Here is a 20,300-nt window from a genome sequence, read left to right as displayed (position 1 = left end):
ACTCGAACTCACAAACTCCGAGATCATGACCTGAGCCAAAGCCGGACGCTTAACCCACTGAGCCACCCAGGTGCCCCAAAGATGCACTTACTTTTAAACATTAAGCGTTTTTTAGACATGTGGGCTTAGAATTATTTCCTAAGCACAATTATTAACTGAGAACCTGTTTGGCAGCATAGCATAATAGTTAAGAACACCAATTCTGAAATCAGCCTGCTTTGGTTTGAATCCTGGCTTCATCATTTCATAGGCAAGTTACTTCTTTATGCCTCAATTTCCCCATCAGTAAAATAAGAAATAGTAATAGGACTTAACCCATAGGGTCTGGATATTAAGTGAGTTAATATACAGTATTTGGAACGATGCCTTGTACATTGTAAACTGTTTTTTAAGTAAACACATGTGGGAAGTGTTCAGTAAATAGTAACTACAATCATAATCATAACACTGTGTGCCTATCAGAGTGATTAGCACGGGAGATGAGTTGTGTTTCCTGCCTCAGAAGGAACATAGAGCTCAGTTGGGCAAACATTTATCATGCATATGTTTTGTGCCAGGCACTGTGCAACACATAAGGAGTAAAGTGAGGAGTGTAGTGGAATCCCTGTCATGAAAGGTTTACAGCGCAGTTAAAGAATGTAGTAAGACTTGTAAAAGGAAAAGCTGAGGGTATCTATAGGGTCTAATTATTCTGCAAGATGTATGCCTTCCATGTTTTTCCCGTAGTTTTTTACTGAAAGGTGTCTGAGTGAAAGGTCATCTATTTTTGTATTTTTCACAGTGCTAGGTATAGAACAGTGTTCCTAACAAAGGCTTATTGGATAGCAAATTGAATGATTACCTGAGGAAGGCCATAGGAAATATTAAAAGTGAACTGTTTTATTAAGAGGAGTCATTTTTATTTCAGTTCCAAGAAACTATGATCCTACCTTACATCCTTTTGAAGTCCCGCGAGAGTATGTAAGAGCTTTAAATGCTACCAAATTGGAACGGGTATTTGCAAAACCATTCCTTGCTTCCCTGGATGGTCACCGAGATGGAGTCAATTGCTTGGCAAAGCACCCAAAGAGCCTGGCTACTGTCCTTTCTGGGGCATGTGATGGAGAGGCAAGTGTCATTTCAAACACTGATATTTTAAATTAAAAATAGTTATGTTTCAGATGTTCTTCAGTTTCGTGTTATGGTGGATTTTAATTGGTTCGATTTCATTTTTTTGTCCTATTTTCTGTTAATTCTCAAGAATGAATTGTGTTTGAATTACTACAGTGGTTTCTCATCTAAACCTCAGAAATTAGAAATGTAGCAGCTGAATGCTCAGTTTGACAGTAAACAATAAAGCATGTTTATAGTAGTAAACGTTTTGTGAGGGTTGTTTTTTTTTTCTCACAGAGGATGTTATTAATGATTCAACACTTATTTCCACTTTGGCAAGAAGAGAAAGCTTTGAAACACTTTAAATTAGAATCAACAAGAGTACTTAACAGATTGAATTTTCTGCTTGTTGATATACTTATCCATATGCACTGCAGTATTTTAAACTGGAGGATTTTGTTTTTAGCAGTCTGGTGGAGTGAGTCATAGCTTTTTCAGTGTTGAATTTATTTTTCTTGGAATGTAGTATGCCTCTGCCTGAACATTTTATGTTTATAGTTCACGGAAATTTCCTGGTATGCTCTATCATAGGTTAGAATTTGGAACTTGACTAAACGAAAATGTATCCGTACGATACAAGCCCATGAGGGTTTTGTACGAGGAATATGTACTCGCTTTTGTGGGACTTCTTTCTTTACTGTAAGTATAATGCAATTAAGTCATTAACTCTTTTCAACACGTATAAGACTGATTTAATGTTTTCTGAGTTCCTTTATTCCATGAGGCGTTTGAAGTTTCACAACCCAAAATAAATTTTAAAACTTTGAAAAGTCCTCTTTTCTTTATGAAAGTCTTCTCCAGTCTTCTCCAAAGTTTTTGATTTTTTTAATAAATGATTACTTAACATGTTATTTAACTAACATTCCATAGAACATTGAGAAGTGGGATTAATGTAAGGTGAGGCTAGAAATATAGTTTGGTTTTCTCTGGAAGATTTTCAGGGTTGGGAATCAGTAATTTCTATTTTGTCAGATAGTAAATTATTGAAGGATTTGTGTGTGTGTGGTTAAGATACACATGAGGTACAGTTTATATTCTAATCATTTTTAAGTGTACATTTCAGTGGCATTAAGTACATTCACATTATTAAGCAACCGTCACCACTTTTTCATCTTCCGAAAACTGAAACTCTGTACTTATGAAGCAATAACTCCTTATTCCCCTCTGCCTCCAGCCTTTGGTAACCACTATCATACTTTCTGTCTCTATGACTATTCTAAGTACCTCACATAAGTGGAATTAAATAATAGCTGCCCTTTTGTGTCTGGCTTATTTCACTTACCATAATGTCTTCATCCATGTTGTAGCAGGTATCAGAATTTCTTTCCTTTTTAAGATGGAATAACATTCTATTATACATATATACCACATTTTGTTTATCCATCTATCAGTGGACATTTAGGTTGTCTCCACCTTTTGGCTTTTATGAATAATGATACTATAAACATTGGCCTACAAATATCTGCTCAATTTCACTGAAAGTTTTATAATAGAAATGACAGAATCTAAGCTGTGCTTTGAGATAATTAATTTGACAGCAGTAAGTGATCAGTTTACAGGCTGTCTTAATAATTTGAGTAAGCAATAAGGAATCCGTGCTGGGGAGGGAAAATCATAGAAAGTAGTTGTTAGGTTTAGAAACATTTTGGAGGTTTGACAGACTTGACAACTGAGGGGTGCTTAGGAAGATTGCTCTTCCTTCCAGAAATGGAGAAGTCAGGAGTGTCAGAAACTTTAGAGGAGGAGAGTGGGAATGGGAAGGATATGGTATGATGGATGAACTGGACTGCAATGGCCTATTTGAGTGAAGAGGTCTGTCAGACCCTTCTAGATAAAGGTCTGGAGTTCAGGAGGGAAGTCAGAACTAGGTCTCATCAAAAAGGAATAATGATTGAGGCCATGGAATGGTATTATTAGGGAAAAGTGGCAGGGAAAATACAGACATACAGAAATGTCAGAGAAATAACCTTGGGGAAAGCCTGCCTCTAGGAAGTGGGAGAACTCTGGGAGTAGCCAGAAAGCTAGAAGAGCCTGGAAATGAGCTTAATGTCCCAGGAGGAAAGGGTCGTTGCTTGTGTGAACTACTACAAAGAATGATGAGGATGAAGACAAATATTTTAGAAACATGAACCTATAAAAAATAGAAAGTTAAAGGTCCCGTAATTCTAATCTTTCAGTTTTCACACTGTCAGCAATTTGGTGTCTATGCTTTCAGAAGTTCTGACATGTGTATATGTATATGTATGGCACTTGATGTATACATACACACTAACCAGCCCTGTAAATCTTGAGTAGCATGCTGGGTGCCAGGGCCAGATGGAAAGGAGTAGTGAAGGGAAGAGATGACTTCTGGGAAAGCTTTAAATATTTGAAAGTGTTGTGTGAAAGAAGAAGTGGACTTTTTGTTGTTCTGTGTAGCAGTGTTAAGAATAGGTGTTAATGTTAAAAGTTTTGGTTTTGGTGCAGGGAGAAACTTACTTGCTGTCAAAAACCAAAATAAGCTACTTCGCAGGAAATTCAGGTGCTTTTCACTAAAGGGCTTTACACAAGCTTTATGACCCTGTATACCATATGTTGTAGAAGGAATTGCATGGGAAGTTGGAGCAAACTGACCACAGCTAGCATCCAGTTAGTTATTCTTCTGAATATATCGATTAGTTTAATATCCCAGAGGATTTACTGGCTGGGTTTTTTTTGTTTTTTGTTTTTTGTTTTTTTTTGAGTGCCTAAAATGAGTAAAGGGTGAAAGATGTTTCATATTCATTATTTACTCCCTTTCTTCAGGTATCTTAAAGTAACGTTTGCTTAGGGATAAGACCTGTGAAAACTGCTTGCTGGCAGAATTTCAGCACTTAGTGTTTCAAAAAATGTTTAATCTGTAATGTTGCAAAAGGTAAATCTTTATTACCTAAATTTCATAATATCTACTATACCCCAATTTGTAGCACCAATAGGTCTTTCTTGAGCTTACTCAGCCTTGAGATAAGATATTCTGGCCAGGCACATATTGTTTGGCTCCTCATTTCTACAAAATGTTATTAAACCTTTCTCAGGATTGATGATTTGCTAAGACTTGTACTCAATAGATTGTACAGAGTAGCTTAGTCAATTACAAGGAAGTTCGGACTTGAGCTTGTGGACGCTGTGCGAAGCTTGGTTGAAAGAAACAGTTTTTAGAGTGGGAATTCTCAATAACAGTTTATCTTGTCTTCCATAAATACTAATATTCCATTGGGTCAAGCCAGATTAGCCAAGACCTCGGTGCCTAAATTACATCTTACTAGCTCACGGTAGAATTGGCTTTCCAGAATTAAGGTTTTGGTCTGATGCCAGTAGCTCAGATTCAGGTTGCTAAATAAGATACTGCCTTATTAAATACTTTTTTCTATTATAAGGATGTTAAGGATTCTGTTAGCATCCTCAACAAAAGAAATTCCTATTTGACCTTAGTACCCAAACTTCTCTCCTAATTACCCTTCTATTCTGATATCATGGGCACTATGAATTGTTTTGCAGGAAGGGTTTCCCTTTTGAATTTGCTGTAAGGAAAGAGCTAAATTTATACTCTCTCATACATAAATACATATTTTTGTTAATATTTTTATTTAAGAAGTAGATGTAGATTGCATATAACATAAACATAAAAAATGAGAAAGTTAACATAATCCCGTATTTCTGCTTTTTGGGAAAACTAGTGGTTTGGTGTATACATACAATTGTTTATACCCTACGTATGATTGTTTTATGCTTTTAATCCCAAGTTAAGTTATATTGTGCATCCTGCTTTGCAGCTTAGTTTTTACTTAATATCTTGAATATATCTACCACATACCCAAGTCTAAGTTACCATTGTTACCTTGCTGTGATTGGGCTAAGACACCAATGTCCTACTCCTCATGGCTTTTTCACCATCTGCGTAACTGTCAGTTCAGTGAAAAGGCAAATGATGTCTTTACAATATCATGAAAATAGTTTTGACCTTGTGGACCCCTGAAAAATTCTCAAGCTCCTTCAGAGGTCTGCATTTCATGGCTTGAAAACCAGTGAGTTGATGGTTTGTGGAATCTTATGTCATGCAAAGAAGTGCTTTACCCATGCCAAGGTTAAAAAAAATGACTTCTGTTTAGTATCTTTATATTTTGTATTTAATTTTTTACATTTAAAATTATGTGGAATTTTATTTTTGTTTCTTTAAGGCTTTTTAAAACTTTTTTTAAAATGGTTTTAGAGAGAGAGAGCGCACACGCACGCTCGTGAGCGTGAACAAGCAGGGGAGGGGCAGAGAGAGAGGGAGAGAGAGAATCCCAAGTGCTGTCAGCACAGAACCTGATGCAGGGTCGAACTCATGAACCGTGAGATCATGACCTGAACGGAAACCATGAATCAGAAACTTAACCAACTGAGCCACCCAGGCACCCCTGGAATTTTATGTTTATGTCACGTATCAGATTGGTTCAAACTTTTTAATGAGTAACATGATATCAAAATACCATTTTATTATAATTCATTTTTCTTCCTAATTTGAAATGCCATCTTTTTTACAGTATGCTTTTTTTTTCTTGCCAAACTTATGACCTTTGTTCGTGCTCTCCTTTTGCTCTACTCACACTGTCTTATTTTAATTTTATGTACTGTATGTATTTGTCACAGATCTTTACTGTAACATTTTGGGATATTAACTTATCAGTAAATACAATACTGGAAGTATATGGGATGTGTATTTTTTAAAATAGAGATGTTTATCATTTGATGTATATGTTAGCATGTTTACAGTTTATAACAGTTGTCCATTATCATCTTAATAATAAATGTTTCTAGGTTGGTGATGACAAAACTGTGAAGCAGTGGAAAATGGATGGACCAGGCTATGGAGAAGAGGAGGAACCGTTGCATACAATATTAGGAAAGGTACAAAAAAAAAAATTGACTTATATTTGCTTATTAAAATTCTTCTCTTTTACTGAAATTATTTCAGAATTTTAATTTAAAAAAAAAGCTGTAAATGAGACTTGAGCCTGCAATAATTGACCTTTTTTAAGCAATATTTAATGCAGTTTAAGGTCCTTTGCAGCTGAAGAATTTGAATGGTTCTTTGGTATACATTGTATTGGGTTCAGTTTCTGTGTTTAGCTAAAGGATGCAGTGAAACATTTTCTGTGGCAAGTCCATGGGAGAAAATCTATACGAAAAATAATGCTTCAGATTCTCTCTGATTTATATTATAGATCTTACACAAAACTCAGAATGTCTTACTGGAAAGAACCCCTTAGGCAGTGAAGAGGTATTATAATATGATGCTTTTCGTATAAATCTCATTGATATTTCTTACAACATTATTCTGCAAATCAGGCGATATGGTTTAGTTATAGCTTAAGTGTAATTCAGATCATATGGCCTACCTGTGTTTTATAATGTTTACATTTTGATACTAAGCAAACTTCTAAAGTTCGATTTAATCTTGAAATATATGCATTTTAAAAATCAGTTTGCCATTTCAGTATCATGTTGGTATATATTTAAGTTCTGCTTTTCAGATTAAGTGTTTTTAAAGGCACATAGAGGTGGGATAATTGGCAAATAATTGGCAAATCAGTAATTCCTAAAACAAAATTGGTTTCCCTCTTGTAAAATGTCTTTTCTCCAGGAGTTCCAAATATTTTTGAAATATTTCATCTTAACCTCTATATTTGTGGTAGTGGGGATTAAATCTTACTATGGAAAAGTTTGTCAGACTTGCCTTCATAAATAACAATTGGAAGCCTGCAGATGCTGCTAAGAGTTCTTAAAAGCCTAAAGTATTGGCTAAATATTTCCCTCTTATTTGCTTTGCGAACATTTTTTTACCACATAGTACAAAGACAAATTTTAATCTGGCCCTGAATAGATCTTTTAAGTGGATATCAAAATTTATGACATTTTATTGATTTTAACAATATTAGCATCCACCCTTACCAGCTTTATTCCTCCCCCTAAATTTTAATCCAGTTGTTGGTTTCTGTTTTTCTGCCTGGGAATCAGTACTTCATGTGTTAAATGTGGAACTAAGTGTTTTAGACCTTACCTTTGCATTTCATTAATTGGTTCCAACGTCCTTCAAATACCCAATGATGATTTAAGGATTACTTCAGTGATAAGTATTTAAATTTAAATACATCCCCTGTTAATGTTTTTTCCAGAAGGTGTAATAAGAATCCTCACCTTTTATGGTACTGTTTCCTCCTTTAAGGAAAGGCTTCAAAGAAGTTTCTTTTTAAATAGGGACTTTTTCTTAAAAAAAAAAATGAGAGTATTATTTAAAATATTATGTAGATTTGAAATGTTAATGATAGATCCATTTATAACAACATCTTTGCTTTTAAAGACAGTATATACAGGAATTGATCATCACTGGAAGGAAGCTGTTTTTGCCACATGTGGACAGCAAGTAGACATTTGGGATGAACAAAGAACAAGTCCTATATGTTCAATGACCTGGGGATTCGACAGTATAAGTAGTGTTAAATTTAACCCAATTGAGGTAATGCTTCTTTTTGAAATATGTTCTGCTTACTCTTTCCTTATTTAATAATTTCAGCTCTGTTTAGGAAACTTTTGAGTGTGTGTTATAAGAATTTTTTTTTTTTTTTTTTTTTTTAATCTTAATGGGCTTCTGGCATTTGGTTAGTTCTCCCGATTGTACCAGAGTTCTGATACCTTTGGTCAGATCTTGACGTGTTTGCCACTTTATACACTGTTACACCAGTGTTATACTCCGTTACAGGAGGGTGTGTGCATGTGCTCCTAAGCAAGTTCTGGTGAAACTTCAGTTTTACTCATGCCTTCAGAACTCATGTTCCACAGATTACATCATTGTACCTTTGGGAAAATGTTCATTTCTTAATTCTCTTCAAGGTCAGAAGAAGCATTTAGCATTGTTTTCTCTTGTAAGTGACGAGGGCACTAATGATTTATAGTAATGATTACTATCCTGCATGATGATAGTTCATTTTTCTTTGCTCAGAAGTCTAATATGATGATTCCTAAGTCCTTCCAGGTCTAAGGAAAGAGTTGGAGATTAACCACTACTTATTGGTTATTCAGGTCTGAATTTAGGAAAGGAGGCTGCCCTAAAGCCTAGATTAATCTAGCCTGTGGACTTCAGACCTTTCCATGAGCTATTTCTGAATACGTAACAATAGGTAAACTCAATGTCCAGAAGACTCAGTAAAGATGCCTTTTCCCCCACAGAAAAAAAAGGAAATTGCTTCATGTATAGCTAATCTTAGAAGTTAGTAGGAAATTATCACGTTAGATGGTATGTTAGGTGGTATTAAAGAATAAATAACCTGATATGTAAGTTTTATACTCTCAGACACCCGAGCTGGTAAAGTGGAAGAAAGGTTAAGTCAAAGTAGTAGGGTATAAAATTGTTTGTATGAAGTATTGGAACGTGAGATGCTGTAGTTTGATGAGAGTTTGGCCTTGTGGTGCTGCTGAGAAGTCATACAGTCAGAGGACATCCTTCCTGCCCTGAGCATATACCTTTCTGCACACTTCTGAGAGAGTCTACAGGTCTAGAGCAGGGGTTGGCAAACTATGGTTCATGAGCCCACTGTCTGTTTTTATAAATCAAGTTTTACTGGAACACAGCCATACCCTTTTGTTTACATATTGCTTGTAGCTGTCTTTCTGCTATGACAGCAGAATGACCCGTGAGGTCTAAAGTATTTGCTGTCTGGTCCTTTACAGAAAACGTTTGCTGATCGTTAGTCCAGAATATTTATCAGTACTGTATCTTTTTCACTCCATCGTCTTTTGGTTGTAGAAGTGAGATATGGCCTGAAGCGCAAGTCAGCTTTGCAGAGCCAGGCCAAGGTGACAATAGACAGAAGCAGGTGGCGACAAACACAAGCCATTTGTAGGAACATTTTGTGTCCTACTTGGTGTGGAGCTAAACTGGAAATGTATTTGGTGCTGGTGTACCTTGGCATTGACCTTATACAAGTCACATTCCTTCTCTATATTTGTTTCTTTATTTTTAAAATGAGATTAATTAGATCTTTCAGTATACATTATAGGTTTGTCATGAGGGTAAAACGTGATAAAAATGTGAATATTTTTAAAGATGCTACCCAAATTTAAGATGATGTTACTACTATTAAAAAAATAAACAGAACAGAAGTATCCCTCTACTTCTGCGAGGGATAAACAGTATCTTGCTTGTCTATTTTGGTGAACACCTGTGTCAGAAGAGCTAATGATTAATTCCAAAATCATAATTAGTTATTAATGATGACATAGTGACCATGTTTTTCAAACTTGCCTGTATAACAACTATATTTGTTCAGCCATGTGGTTTTATTTATTTTTTCTTTAAATTACCCTTATGAACTGACTTAGTGGTAGAAACAAATGGTATGCTTGTCTCTCATCCTATACTAAACTTAATGGGAAGGGGATGTGGCTGTAAACAAATGGAGTATATTTGTCTCCTCTAATCATTAATAATTAATTTCCTGTTAAAATATTGAAGCCTAGCATTTTGATAAAGCCAAAAATTTTATGCTGAGTATTACATTTTATAGTGTAAAAGTCGACTTTCAGTCTAGGTAGAATTTTTTGCTTTGCTCAGATTAAGGTCTCATAAACTTTTAGAAGTGGAACCTAGTCAGACCTTGGTTTCTTGAGAAACCAAGAAAAGTTGAAAGTCACTAACTAGGGGAAAGTCTCTGAGGAAGTGATTTAAAAAGGAAGGTTTTGGAAAGGACTGAGTTCATGGTTGTAGCATTAGCTTTATGATGTTTTATTTGAGCTGTGTACACACACAGAGTAGGAGTTAGCTGGTCATGTAACTGTGCAGTAAATAACTCTTCTTGTTCCTCCTACACTTATAGTAGGAAGTGATAGGCAGAAGCCAAGAGTTATGTCAGGAACCATGAGTAAGGAGGCCTGATGGGACTCAGGCCCTGCTGGTAGGTGGGGGGCTTGATTTCATATAATGCCAAGGGTCAGTTATATCAGTACCTTCAATACTACTATGACTGACTTATAAATAAATGTTTGAAACATCTTGAAACAATTGGACAAAGAATAGGCCTAGTTTATACAAGGTCAATGAACATGAAGAAATATTTACTGAAAAGCACTAGTTTGTATAATTAGGAAATATTGCCATACAGAAATGAACTTCTAAATGCCACTACTTAATGCTTCCAGTTGCAGTGAAATGGACATATTTCCACACTGCAGTGTATATTGATACAGCTCTTTGGAAAACAATTAGTCCTAAACATCAAAAGCCATAAAATTATTCATGCTTTTGTTTAAAAAAAATTTTAGGTGTATTTATTTATATTTTATTTTATTTTTGAGAGAGAGAGAAAATGAGCAGGGGAGGGGCAGAGAGAGAGGGGTGGGTAGAGAATCCAAAGCAGGCTCTGCACTGACAGCAGAGAGCCCAGTGTGGGGATCAAACTCCAAACCGGAAGATCATGACCTGAGTTAAAGTAGGACATTGAACCCACTGAGCCACCCAGGTGCCCTATATTTATTTATTTTTTGAGAGAGAGAGAACAGGTAAGCATGTGGGGGAGGGGCAGTGAGAGAGGAAGAGAGAGAGAAACCCAGGAATTCTCCACACTGTCAGTACAGAGCCTGATGCAAGGCTCAGACTCAGAAACCTTGATATCATGACCTGACCCAGGATCAAGAGTTGGATGCTTAACCAACTGAGCCACCCAGGCATCCCTGTTCATACTTTTTTTTTTTAAATTTTTTTTTTAAGGTTTATTTATTTTTGAGAGAGGGAGTGTGAGTGGGGGAGGAGCAGAGAAAGACGGAGACAGAATCAGAAGCAGGCTCCAAGCTCTGAGCTGTCAGCACAGAGCCCAGCGTAGGGCTCAAACTCACAAACTGTGAGATCATGACCTGAGCCAGTCGGACACTCAACCGACTGAGCCACCCAGGCACCCCAATACTTTTTGATTCAGTAATCCACTACTGAAATTTTAACCTTATAAAGAGGAATTGGCGTTTATGAAAATGTTATCTGAAGTGTTATTGATAATACTGAAAAATAGGAAATAGGTCTAAGTTGAAGAATGGATAAATAAAATCTGTTCAGTTGTAAAAAGAACACAGATTTATCTGTACACTGCAACACTACCTTGTAAAATATACACACGGGCATTTAGCAGTGAAAATACTTGACTGGGGGTGCCTGGGTGGCTCAAGTCGGTTAAGCAACCAACTTCGGCTAAGGTCATGATCACATGATTCATGAGTTTGAGTCCCGCTTTGGGCTCTGTACCGATAGCTCAGAGCCTGGAGCCTGCTTCGGATTCCATGTCTCCCTCTCTGTCTTCCCCTCTCCCCCAACTCACACTCTCTCTTTCTCAAAAATAAAATAAGTAAAAAGAAGATACTTAACTAAGGTTGCTGAGATTGAGTGATTCATTGTACTCTCTTAAAATGGACTTTAATGTTATAAATTTGTATCTTAAACATTAAGGGTAATTGAATCATTTGTTCATTGAATGGACATGGTTTGCTGCCAAGCTTGGCTTTTAACTGGAGATGGTTGTACTTATTTTTCAGACATTTCTCTTGGGAAGTTGTGCTTCTGACAGGAATATAGTACTATATGACATGAGGCAAGCTACTCCCCTGAAAAAGGTGAGTTTCAGTTTCTTTTCTGCTTTTACAATTGTTAATGTGTTCTTCTATGGAGTGAGTAACAAAAAATATGGAACGAATGTTTTTTTCTTAATTAAATTTTTTTCATATGTTTTTAGAAGCCAAAGTGATCATAATGGCATTCTCTCAGGCACCTGTTCCTTTTTAGAGACCCTTACATTTTCACTAGGTATTGTATCCTAGTTATCTTTGTATTTTCTTTAATGCCAGGAAGTTTTAGGTATCTAATTCAGACTTAACGGAGTTCAAAGTTCTTTTTAAAAAAATTTTTTTTAGTGTTCATTCATTTTTGAGAGACAGAGCCAGAGCGTGAGTGGGGGAGAGGCAGAGAGAGGGAGGCACAGAATCCGAAGCAGGCTCCAGGCTCTGATCTGTCAGCACAGAGCCTGATGCTGGGCTCGAACTCACAAACTGCGAGATCATGACCTGAGTTGGATGCTTAACCGATTCAGCCATTCAGGTGCCCCACTGAGTTCAAACTTCTTAAGTGTTGCATCCCATTACTTCACACACCATGATTATCATATGATACGTATAGTATTCTGTTCCAGAACATTTTGCAATTGACACACACAACCAGCTTTATTTGTTTAATTACATGCTGTTTTATTTAGATAAATAATATCTTGTCCAAGGTGGCAGATTTCCCAGCAGTCATTCTAGGACTTAGATATCAAAGCTAATACAACCTTAAGCTGACTATCGACAGAGAAATGTATTGTCAGTAAAGAGAAGAGTGCCATTGTAAATAAGTATAAAGTTGATTTCAGGTGCTCCAAATCTGAGGGTGCAGAAGGGCCTAGACACCATTCATGTGCCATGAGGCCATTGTGATAATCCACATGGAAAAGAAATGCTTTTAATATTTTTGTCGTTCCTAAACCATTTTCACAACATGTAATAAATTCCAAAATATTAGAAGTAGAGTACATTCCTTAAAGTTTCAACTGCATAAATATGATCATCTTTCCAAAATACCGCTTTAATCATTTCACTCCTTCATGATGATCTAGTGGGCACATCTCACATGAACTTTGAGACCTTTAGACCTTGAGCAGGTAACTTAATCTTTGTTTCTCCTGTAAAATGATGATATTAATAATTACTTTCCAGCACATGGGTGAAAATAAGACATGGTATTTTAAACATTTAGCAGAATGCTAAGATGAAATCTAGTGTGATAAGTAGTAGTTTCTGCCTCCTCTGCCCTTCATTCTCTGTTTTTTAATGGCGTTCCATAACTTTAGGTTGAAGAAAAGAACTATAGCCTGGTTTTCAAGGCCTTCCAAATCTGGTCCCTATTTGCATTCTATTTATTTGTTTGTTTCAGTCAGTAAGAGAACATTTAAATAGGGGTTGTTATAGGCAGGTCACCTTGATGGATGCAGAGATGCTATTTTTTATTCTCTGTTCTGTATACTAGACTATCATTATTTCTTCTATTTTTTCCTCTCCTAAGTGTACTAGATCTCAACCAGGGGTGTCTTTTTAAAAATGTGGGAGAGGCATTATAGAGACTGGCATTTAGTGGACAGGTGCCTGAGAGGCTAAACATCTACAGTGGACAGTTACACACAACACACGATCATCTTGCTCAGAATGCTAGCAGTGTTCTTGTTAAGCAACACTAATATACTGTTCCTTCACAGGTCAGCTCAAATCGTGCTTCTCTTTTGAAACCTTTCTTCTCCTCTTAAACCCTAAAGTCATTAATTTTGCCCCCAATTTGATACTTGATCATTTACTGTTTCTTTGTTAATATTTTAGTATTTCTTATGCATATCTCCTTTTCCTGACTAAACTCAATAATAAGTTATTTGAGGTTGAGGGACCATTAAGTAGTTTTATATTTTTCAGTATCTACTACTCTTTGTACTCAGGAAACAATTATTGATTGATTTCCTTTCCTATTGCATGGAGCTGAGTACTGTGCACATGATGGGTGTTTGCTAAATATGTGCTTAAAATCAGTGAAAAAGAAGGAAAAGAAATGAAGTGGGAGATTTATCCATTTGAGAGGGAATTGATTTCATGGTAATGGGTTGCTGTATTCTTCCCTTCCAGGTCATCTTAGATATGAGAACAAACACAATTTGTTGGAACCCTATGGAAGCTTTCATTTTTACTGCAGCAAATGAAGATTACAAGTAAGTTTTCTTCTTTTTATAACTTGCTTATTTCTATCAGAAATGGCTCAATTGGATAAATCATACTAATGAAATATGTTTTCATAGGTAGTAGTTCTTGATATACAGGTAGAAAATGGTCATTTGTTTCGCTCAAAAGTATATATATTTCCCAAATTGGAGAAGAACTTGTTAGAAAAAAAATTGAGTTTTCAAAATGATACAGACCAGGAACAGAAAACTGATCTGAAGACCAAATCCTGTCTGCTGCCTGTTTTCGTAAATACTTTTATTGGAATATAACTGTGTTCATTTATGTATTGAATATGGGTCCTTTTGTGCCATAGTGCCTTAGTTGAGTGGTTGCAGAAGCAGCCATGTGGCTCACAAAGTTGAAAATATGTATAATCTGGCCCTTTCTAGAAAAAATTGGCTGCTTTCTGCTTTACACCATGCAAATAATGACTGAACCATACATGTTTTAATAGAAACTAAAAATATTTGCCTACAGGGGTACCTGGGTGACTCCATTGGTTAATAAGCATTTGACTCTTGGTTTCAGCTCAGGTCATGGTTTGTGGGATCCAGCCCCACATCAAGCTCTGAGATGACAGTATAGAGCCTGCTTCGGATTCTCTCTTTGTCTGTCTATCTGTGTGTCTGTCTGTCTGTCTGTCTCTCTCTCTCTCTCTCTCTCTGTCCCTCCCCTGCTCTTCCTCCCTCTTTCTGTTTCTCTCTTTCTCTCAAAAAAAACATTAAAAAAAATATTTACCTACAAAATCTGTAGCTCTTCACAAAGCTGATGCTCATGTAGTCATGTTATCAGCATCACTATTACTTCAGCAAGACAAAAGGAAAAATACAGTTTCAACTTTTACCCTAACATTTACAGATATGTTATTCTATGATTCCACGTAAAGGTGACTTAGTCTTACATTTTTGACCTAGATGGAATTTTATGATCCCTATGTATCGCCTTAAAACTTGTCAAGGCATTTCACTTTGGCTGTCTTATGTTATCTTTTCAGTATCCCTGTAAGGGAGGTAGGACATGTATGTTATCCCCTTTTTAGAGATGAGGATGTTAAAGCTTGGAGTTTAATCTTAGGGAGGAAAAAGTGTCTTTTCTTTTCTTTCTTTCTTTCTTTTTTTAAATCCAAAGCGTGTGTTGTAGTGTAATGCTTGTGGTAGATTCTTAACACATGTTTTTTTGAGAAGTTGGAAGTTTCTCATTGGATTGAACTTTAGATCTTCTGTATTTAAGTTCTTTGTTCTTTCCACTATTATTATTTGTGAAAACATAAATTAGCTCAGAAATAGGATTTATTACACGATGTTTTAGTGGTACAACTAAAAACATCTATTATGGTTTTCTGTACTCAAACTCAGTTGAATTCTCATTAGCAAGGAATATCAAACCAAATTAATTGAAGCTCTTTTAGCCTTTATCAATGTTTTGAAATTAAATGGCTTTATTCCAGTTAAAAGAAATAATATAATATTTTGCTGACCAGCCTTATTAAGGTTTCTGAAGTTTGTTCTAATTAGCTATTTTGGCAAGATACCTTTTTTACAGACCCCTGGACTTTTCCATTCTTGCCTTGGAAAGAATTTCATATGGCACCTGAAACAAAGAGCACATCGCTTATAAGGGGTGACTGACTACTATAATTGCTCTTACTTGAGAGTGATCTTACTATAGTATATATTTTTTATATTTTCTTTCTTTTATTGCCTGCTAAATAGTCTAATAATTCTGAATTCGAAACGCAAGTTGAAGTCTAGACCCAACCAGTAACTGCTGTAGAAATTTGGAGTAGGCATGTAAACTAACTTGTGCCATAGTCTCATCATCTATAAGATAATAATGAGTTGAAATAGATGATCCCTCAAGAATCCTATAACACCAAACTTTGTGTATGTAAACATTGTCTATCCAAATGGATTCATTTGCTTAGATTTTGAATAAGTTCTTAACATTTTTCTTGGGTAGAGATTAAAACAGAATTTACTAAAAAAACAGAATATGCTGAAACAAAGCAAAGCTGGTTGACAACCACTGCTCTAGAGAAGGAAAATAAACAAAGCAGTTGTCAACTCAGAAATGTAACCTCAGAGATCAGTATGACATTGGCTGACAATCCTGTGGTATGTTGGGGTATTTAAAGTTTATTTATTTTGAGAGAGAGGGGGAGAGAGAGAGAGAGAATATCCCAAGTACGCTTCGAGGCTGACAGCGTGGAGCCCAATGCAGAGCTAGACCTGTGAGATCATGACCTGAGCTGAACTCAAGAGTAGGACATTAAACCGACTGAGCCATCTGGCACTATGGTTGAGAGATTTAAAAAAGAACAATGACTTGTCTCTTGAGAATTTTATGTTATTGGGGATATTTTGTCAGTAGCATGAGTGACTTCTCGCAACAATTGTGTTAAAAAAATATTTTTTGAAGTGTTACATCAATTTTTTAAATATTTTGATATAATATTGGGCTTATTTAAAAGTTGCAAAAATGGTATGTGGTAGTCAGCTTCTCTTAATGTTAACATCTTATGTAACCATAATGGAATTAGGAAAACCAAGAAATTAATATTGGTACAGTACTATAAACTACAGACTTTATTCCATCACTAGTCATTCCGTTAATATTCTTTGTCCATTCTAGGATCTAGTGCAGGATCCCACACTGCATTTGATTGTCATGTCTCCTTTGCTCAGTTTGTGACTGTTCTCAATCCCCCCAATCTTTTATGACCTTAGTACTTTTGAAAAGGATTTACTTGTCAGTTATCTTGTAGACTGTCCTTAATTTGGGCTTACTGATGTTTTCTCATTATTTAGATTGAGATTTTGCATGTTTTGCAAGAATACCACAAAACTGATGTGTCCTTCTTGGTTCATCACTTTGGGGTACATGATGTCACTCTAATTACCGGTGGTGTTGATCTTGATCACTTAGGGTGGTATCTGCCAAGTTTCTGCATTGTAAAGTTACTATGTTTTTCCTTTTGTAATTCACATTTATCTTTGGGGAGATACTTTGAAATTATGTAGATATCCTGTTTCTCCTCATACTTTTGCTCAGTAATCTTAGCATCTTGAAGTGTTTTGATATTTGGAACTTGACTACAGTAATGCTCTGTTATTATTGTCCGTTGTGCATGTTGGCTCATTTGAAGCATTATTCCTTTAGCTATTGATTAAGGGTGTTTAAATCTTGAAAATCATGATTTTTTTTCTTTTAACCAACCGTGCATATAGTTTTCTAATTTTAGTATGCCCTTTGGAAAAGCCATGGTCACTCTTACATATCACTAATAAAAGTGGAACTTTATTGGAAATGTTTTGTCAACTTAAAAATCTTAAAAGTGCTCTTGCTTTTGGATTTAGTAATTTACTTATAGGAATTTGTCCAGATTTAACTAAGTTTGTTCCACTCAAAGATTGAATTTCAAAAATTCAAATACTGGTATTTCATTGAAATATTATTTAAAATTGAAAGTTGGAAATTTTTTATTAACAAATTATAAGCAAATGTATTTAAATAAATTTTTAAATAATTATGTTCTAACTTATTTAAATAATATGTGACCATAAGTGCTTATAATATGCTACATGAAATATGAGACTACAGAGCTTTATACAATATTATCAATTTTGTTAAAAGTATGTGTTTAAATATTAGCATGGTGAAAAGCTTAGACGTAATTACATGGCACTAACTGATATTCTCTGGGCGGTGGAATTAAAGGTAGGTTTTGTACTCTACTTTTTTGAAAGTTTCACATTTTCTACAATGAGATTTATGTTTATGAAGATAAAGGTATTTAAGTGTAATCTTAAGGAATAAGAAAAACTGGTAGTATTTTTCCCAATCCCTTAGCTTCCATGTAAAGAGGCTGTATATTTAGATGTGCGTGATTTGGCTAATGGTCTTAGTTTCATTAGTACCACATATGCTTCTTTATAGACACTTGTATGAAATAATTTAAAAATTCTTTTACAGCTTATATACTTTCGATATGCGTGCACTGGACACTCCTGTAATGGTACATATGGATCATGTATCTGCGGTGCTTGATGTGGATTATTCTCCGACTGGGAAAGAGTTTGTGTCTGCTAGTTTTGATAAATCTATTCGAATCTTTCCTGTGGACAAAAGTAGAAGCAGGTATGTGACTACCAATAAACCATTTGTTTGATTTTTTTCTTGTCCTCATCATCAGTCCTTTATCTTTTTTGAAAGGTTATTTGGTTATGTGTATAGGGTAGAATTCAACCCAGGTATTGTGACTTGGGATACCAGCTTGCACTGTGTCATCTATGGGCAAAAAGCCTACTGGGCAATTTCTTTCATGGAATAGAAAACCTAATTTCCTGTGTAAGATAATAGCCTCGTGTATAGTGTGCTGTGGTTTACAAAGCACTTTCATGCATATTCTTGTTCTTTGGTAATGCTTTATATGTGTTGGGGAAGCATATGCAAAGCAAAACCCAATTAAGCTGGAGGAAATTTCCCCATAAAAAATGGTAATTAGGGAGCCTAGCTGGCTCCATGCAACTCATGATCTTAGGGTCATGAGTTTGAGCCTCATGTTGGGCATAGAGATTACTTAAAAATTTTTTTGTTTTAAATGATAATTAAGATGCACCTAGGTAGCTCAGTCAGTGTCCTGCTCTTGATCTTGGCTTAGGTCATGTTCCCATGGTTCATGGGATCGAGTCCCGCATCAGGCTGCACAATGACTGCACGGAGCCTGCTTGGGATTCTGTCCCCCTCCCTCCCTCCCTCCCTCCCTCTGTCTCTCTCTCTTTCTCTCTCACCCCCCTCCCCCACTCACACACACATGCATGCTCTCTAAATAAAGTTGTAAAAAAATGATAAAGTAGTATAGTGGTGTTGCTCACATGTGAAGATATGACTGCATTTTGATACAATAATAATATTGATGCTGAGATTTAAAATTAATCCAAGTGAACGTTCTCTCTAAAATAGCATATAAATATATATATATACAGCACATGCATACATAGACATCTATACGTATACTTGATTGAGTGTCCTACTCTTGCTTAGTGGAATTCAAGCTCAGTAGGGAGAAGATGGACTTGCTGAAAGATAACAGAGTGATTGGAGGTAGGAAAGGAAAGGAGAGGAGTGATGGAATCTGGGAGAGGAAAGAAGACAGAACGTGTGTAATGAGGGTGGGAGCTGATGATTTGTGCCAGAGGATAGCAACGTGGAGCTGGTAGAGCAGTTTACCCAGCTTCATAAAGATTGATGGTAGCAGAGTTGTTCGGGGATCCTTCCTTCACTTAAAAAAAATCTAGAGATTATTCACTTTGGTGTTGTAATGACACAGTCTGGAGAAGTCTCACCATTTTAGTGCAGTGATGAGAATTTTGATCACTACTTCCGCTGATAACTAGCCTAGCTTCTACAGTGCTGAAGCTTTTGGAGTCTTTTGAAAGAATGACATTCATTTTCAGAGGCATGTTGTGTCCTTCTCCTGATTCACCATTGTTCTGTTCCAGTAGGGTCAGCACTAGGACGCATCTGAGTGAGGTGCCTCGGTGCAGAATTCAAGGAGGTACTCGTTGTTAGGGGTGTGCAGGTGCCAGCCCTGCATCTGTACTGCAGCTGCTTCACTTTAGTCCCAGCCTTGTTTCAGAAACAAAAGATCTTTCAGATAACGCCTCCTGACAGTCCAGCAACTCATCCACACCTTTTTTTGGTGATAGCCAGCCTGCTTTGTTTAACTCTTTGGTGTTTTTACTTGCGATAGTTGCATCTTTCTACCCTGTAATTTGTGGGGTCCATACTGATTCCTGACCCTTTTGGTATCGTTGATTACCAGCATATCATTGTCATCATCATTGTGTATCTGATTAAAAAGGTGCTTGGGGATGCCTGGGTGGCTCAGTCGGTTGAGTGTCAGATTCTTGATTTTGGCTTAGGTCATGATCCCCCAGGATCGTGGAGCCCGGCGCCGGGCTCAGCGCTGAGGTGTGGAGCCTGCTTAGGATTCTCTCTCCCCACCTCTGCCCCTCTCCCCTGTTTGCCTGCTCTCTCTCTCTCTCTCTCTCTCTCTTTAAAATAAAAAAAAAAATTAAAAAAAGATGCCTGAATCAAAAGCATATCGACTAGAGTGTTGTGATGATTTTGATCTTCACTCCATCCTCTCCACTGTAGAACTCCTGGTGTTGGTTTCCGTATGGCTGTTGCCTCATTTACAACTTGATATTCTGCAGACTGTCATGAATGGTTTGTTGGGATTATTCAGTCAGGCCCAAGGCAGGGCCAATAGTTTCTATTCTTACATCCCTAGAAAATACCAAGAAGCAAGG

The 20,300-nt window shown here is 36.3% G+C and overlaps 1 protein-coding gene across 2 annotated transcripts in view; it reads left to right on the top strand.

Annotated features, from left to right (window-relative positions):
* DCAF13 (DDB1 and CUL4 associated factor 13) overlaps positions 1 to 20,300 on the top strand; it is a 28,186-nt gene that overhangs the window by 2,320 nt on the left and 5,566 nt on the right. The window contains exons 2-8 of one of the 2 annotated variants that reach the window (XM_027064093.2): positions 908 to 1,107; positions 1,684 to 1,791; positions 5,971 to 6,060; positions 7,514 to 7,669; positions 11,728 to 11,805; positions 13,891 to 13,973; positions 17,959 to 18,123. In XM_027064093.2, the coding sequence (XP_026919894.1) occupies positions 908 to 1,107; positions 1,684 to 1,791; positions 5,971 to 6,060; positions 7,514 to 7,669; positions 11,728 to 11,805; positions 13,891 to 13,973; positions 17,959 to 18,123 (880 nt within the window). The remainder of the gene's footprint in view (positions 1 to 907; positions 1,108 to 1,683; positions 1,792 to 5,970; positions 6,061 to 7,513; positions 7,670 to 11,727; positions 11,806 to 13,890; positions 13,974 to 17,958; positions 18,124 to 20,300) is intronic. The other variant, XM_053208077.1, reaches the window with a different exon arrangement.

This window comes from Acinonyx jubatus, chromosome F2, assembly GCF_027475565.1.
Source record: "Acinonyx jubatus isolate Ajub_Pintada_27869175 chromosome F2, VMU_Ajub_asm_v1.0, whole genome shotgun sequence".
Classification (NCBI taxonomy): Eukaryota; Metazoa; Chordata; class Mammalia; order Carnivora; family Felidae; genus Acinonyx; species Acinonyx jubatus.
This window is presented reverse-complemented; position numbering and strand designations above follow the sequence as displayed.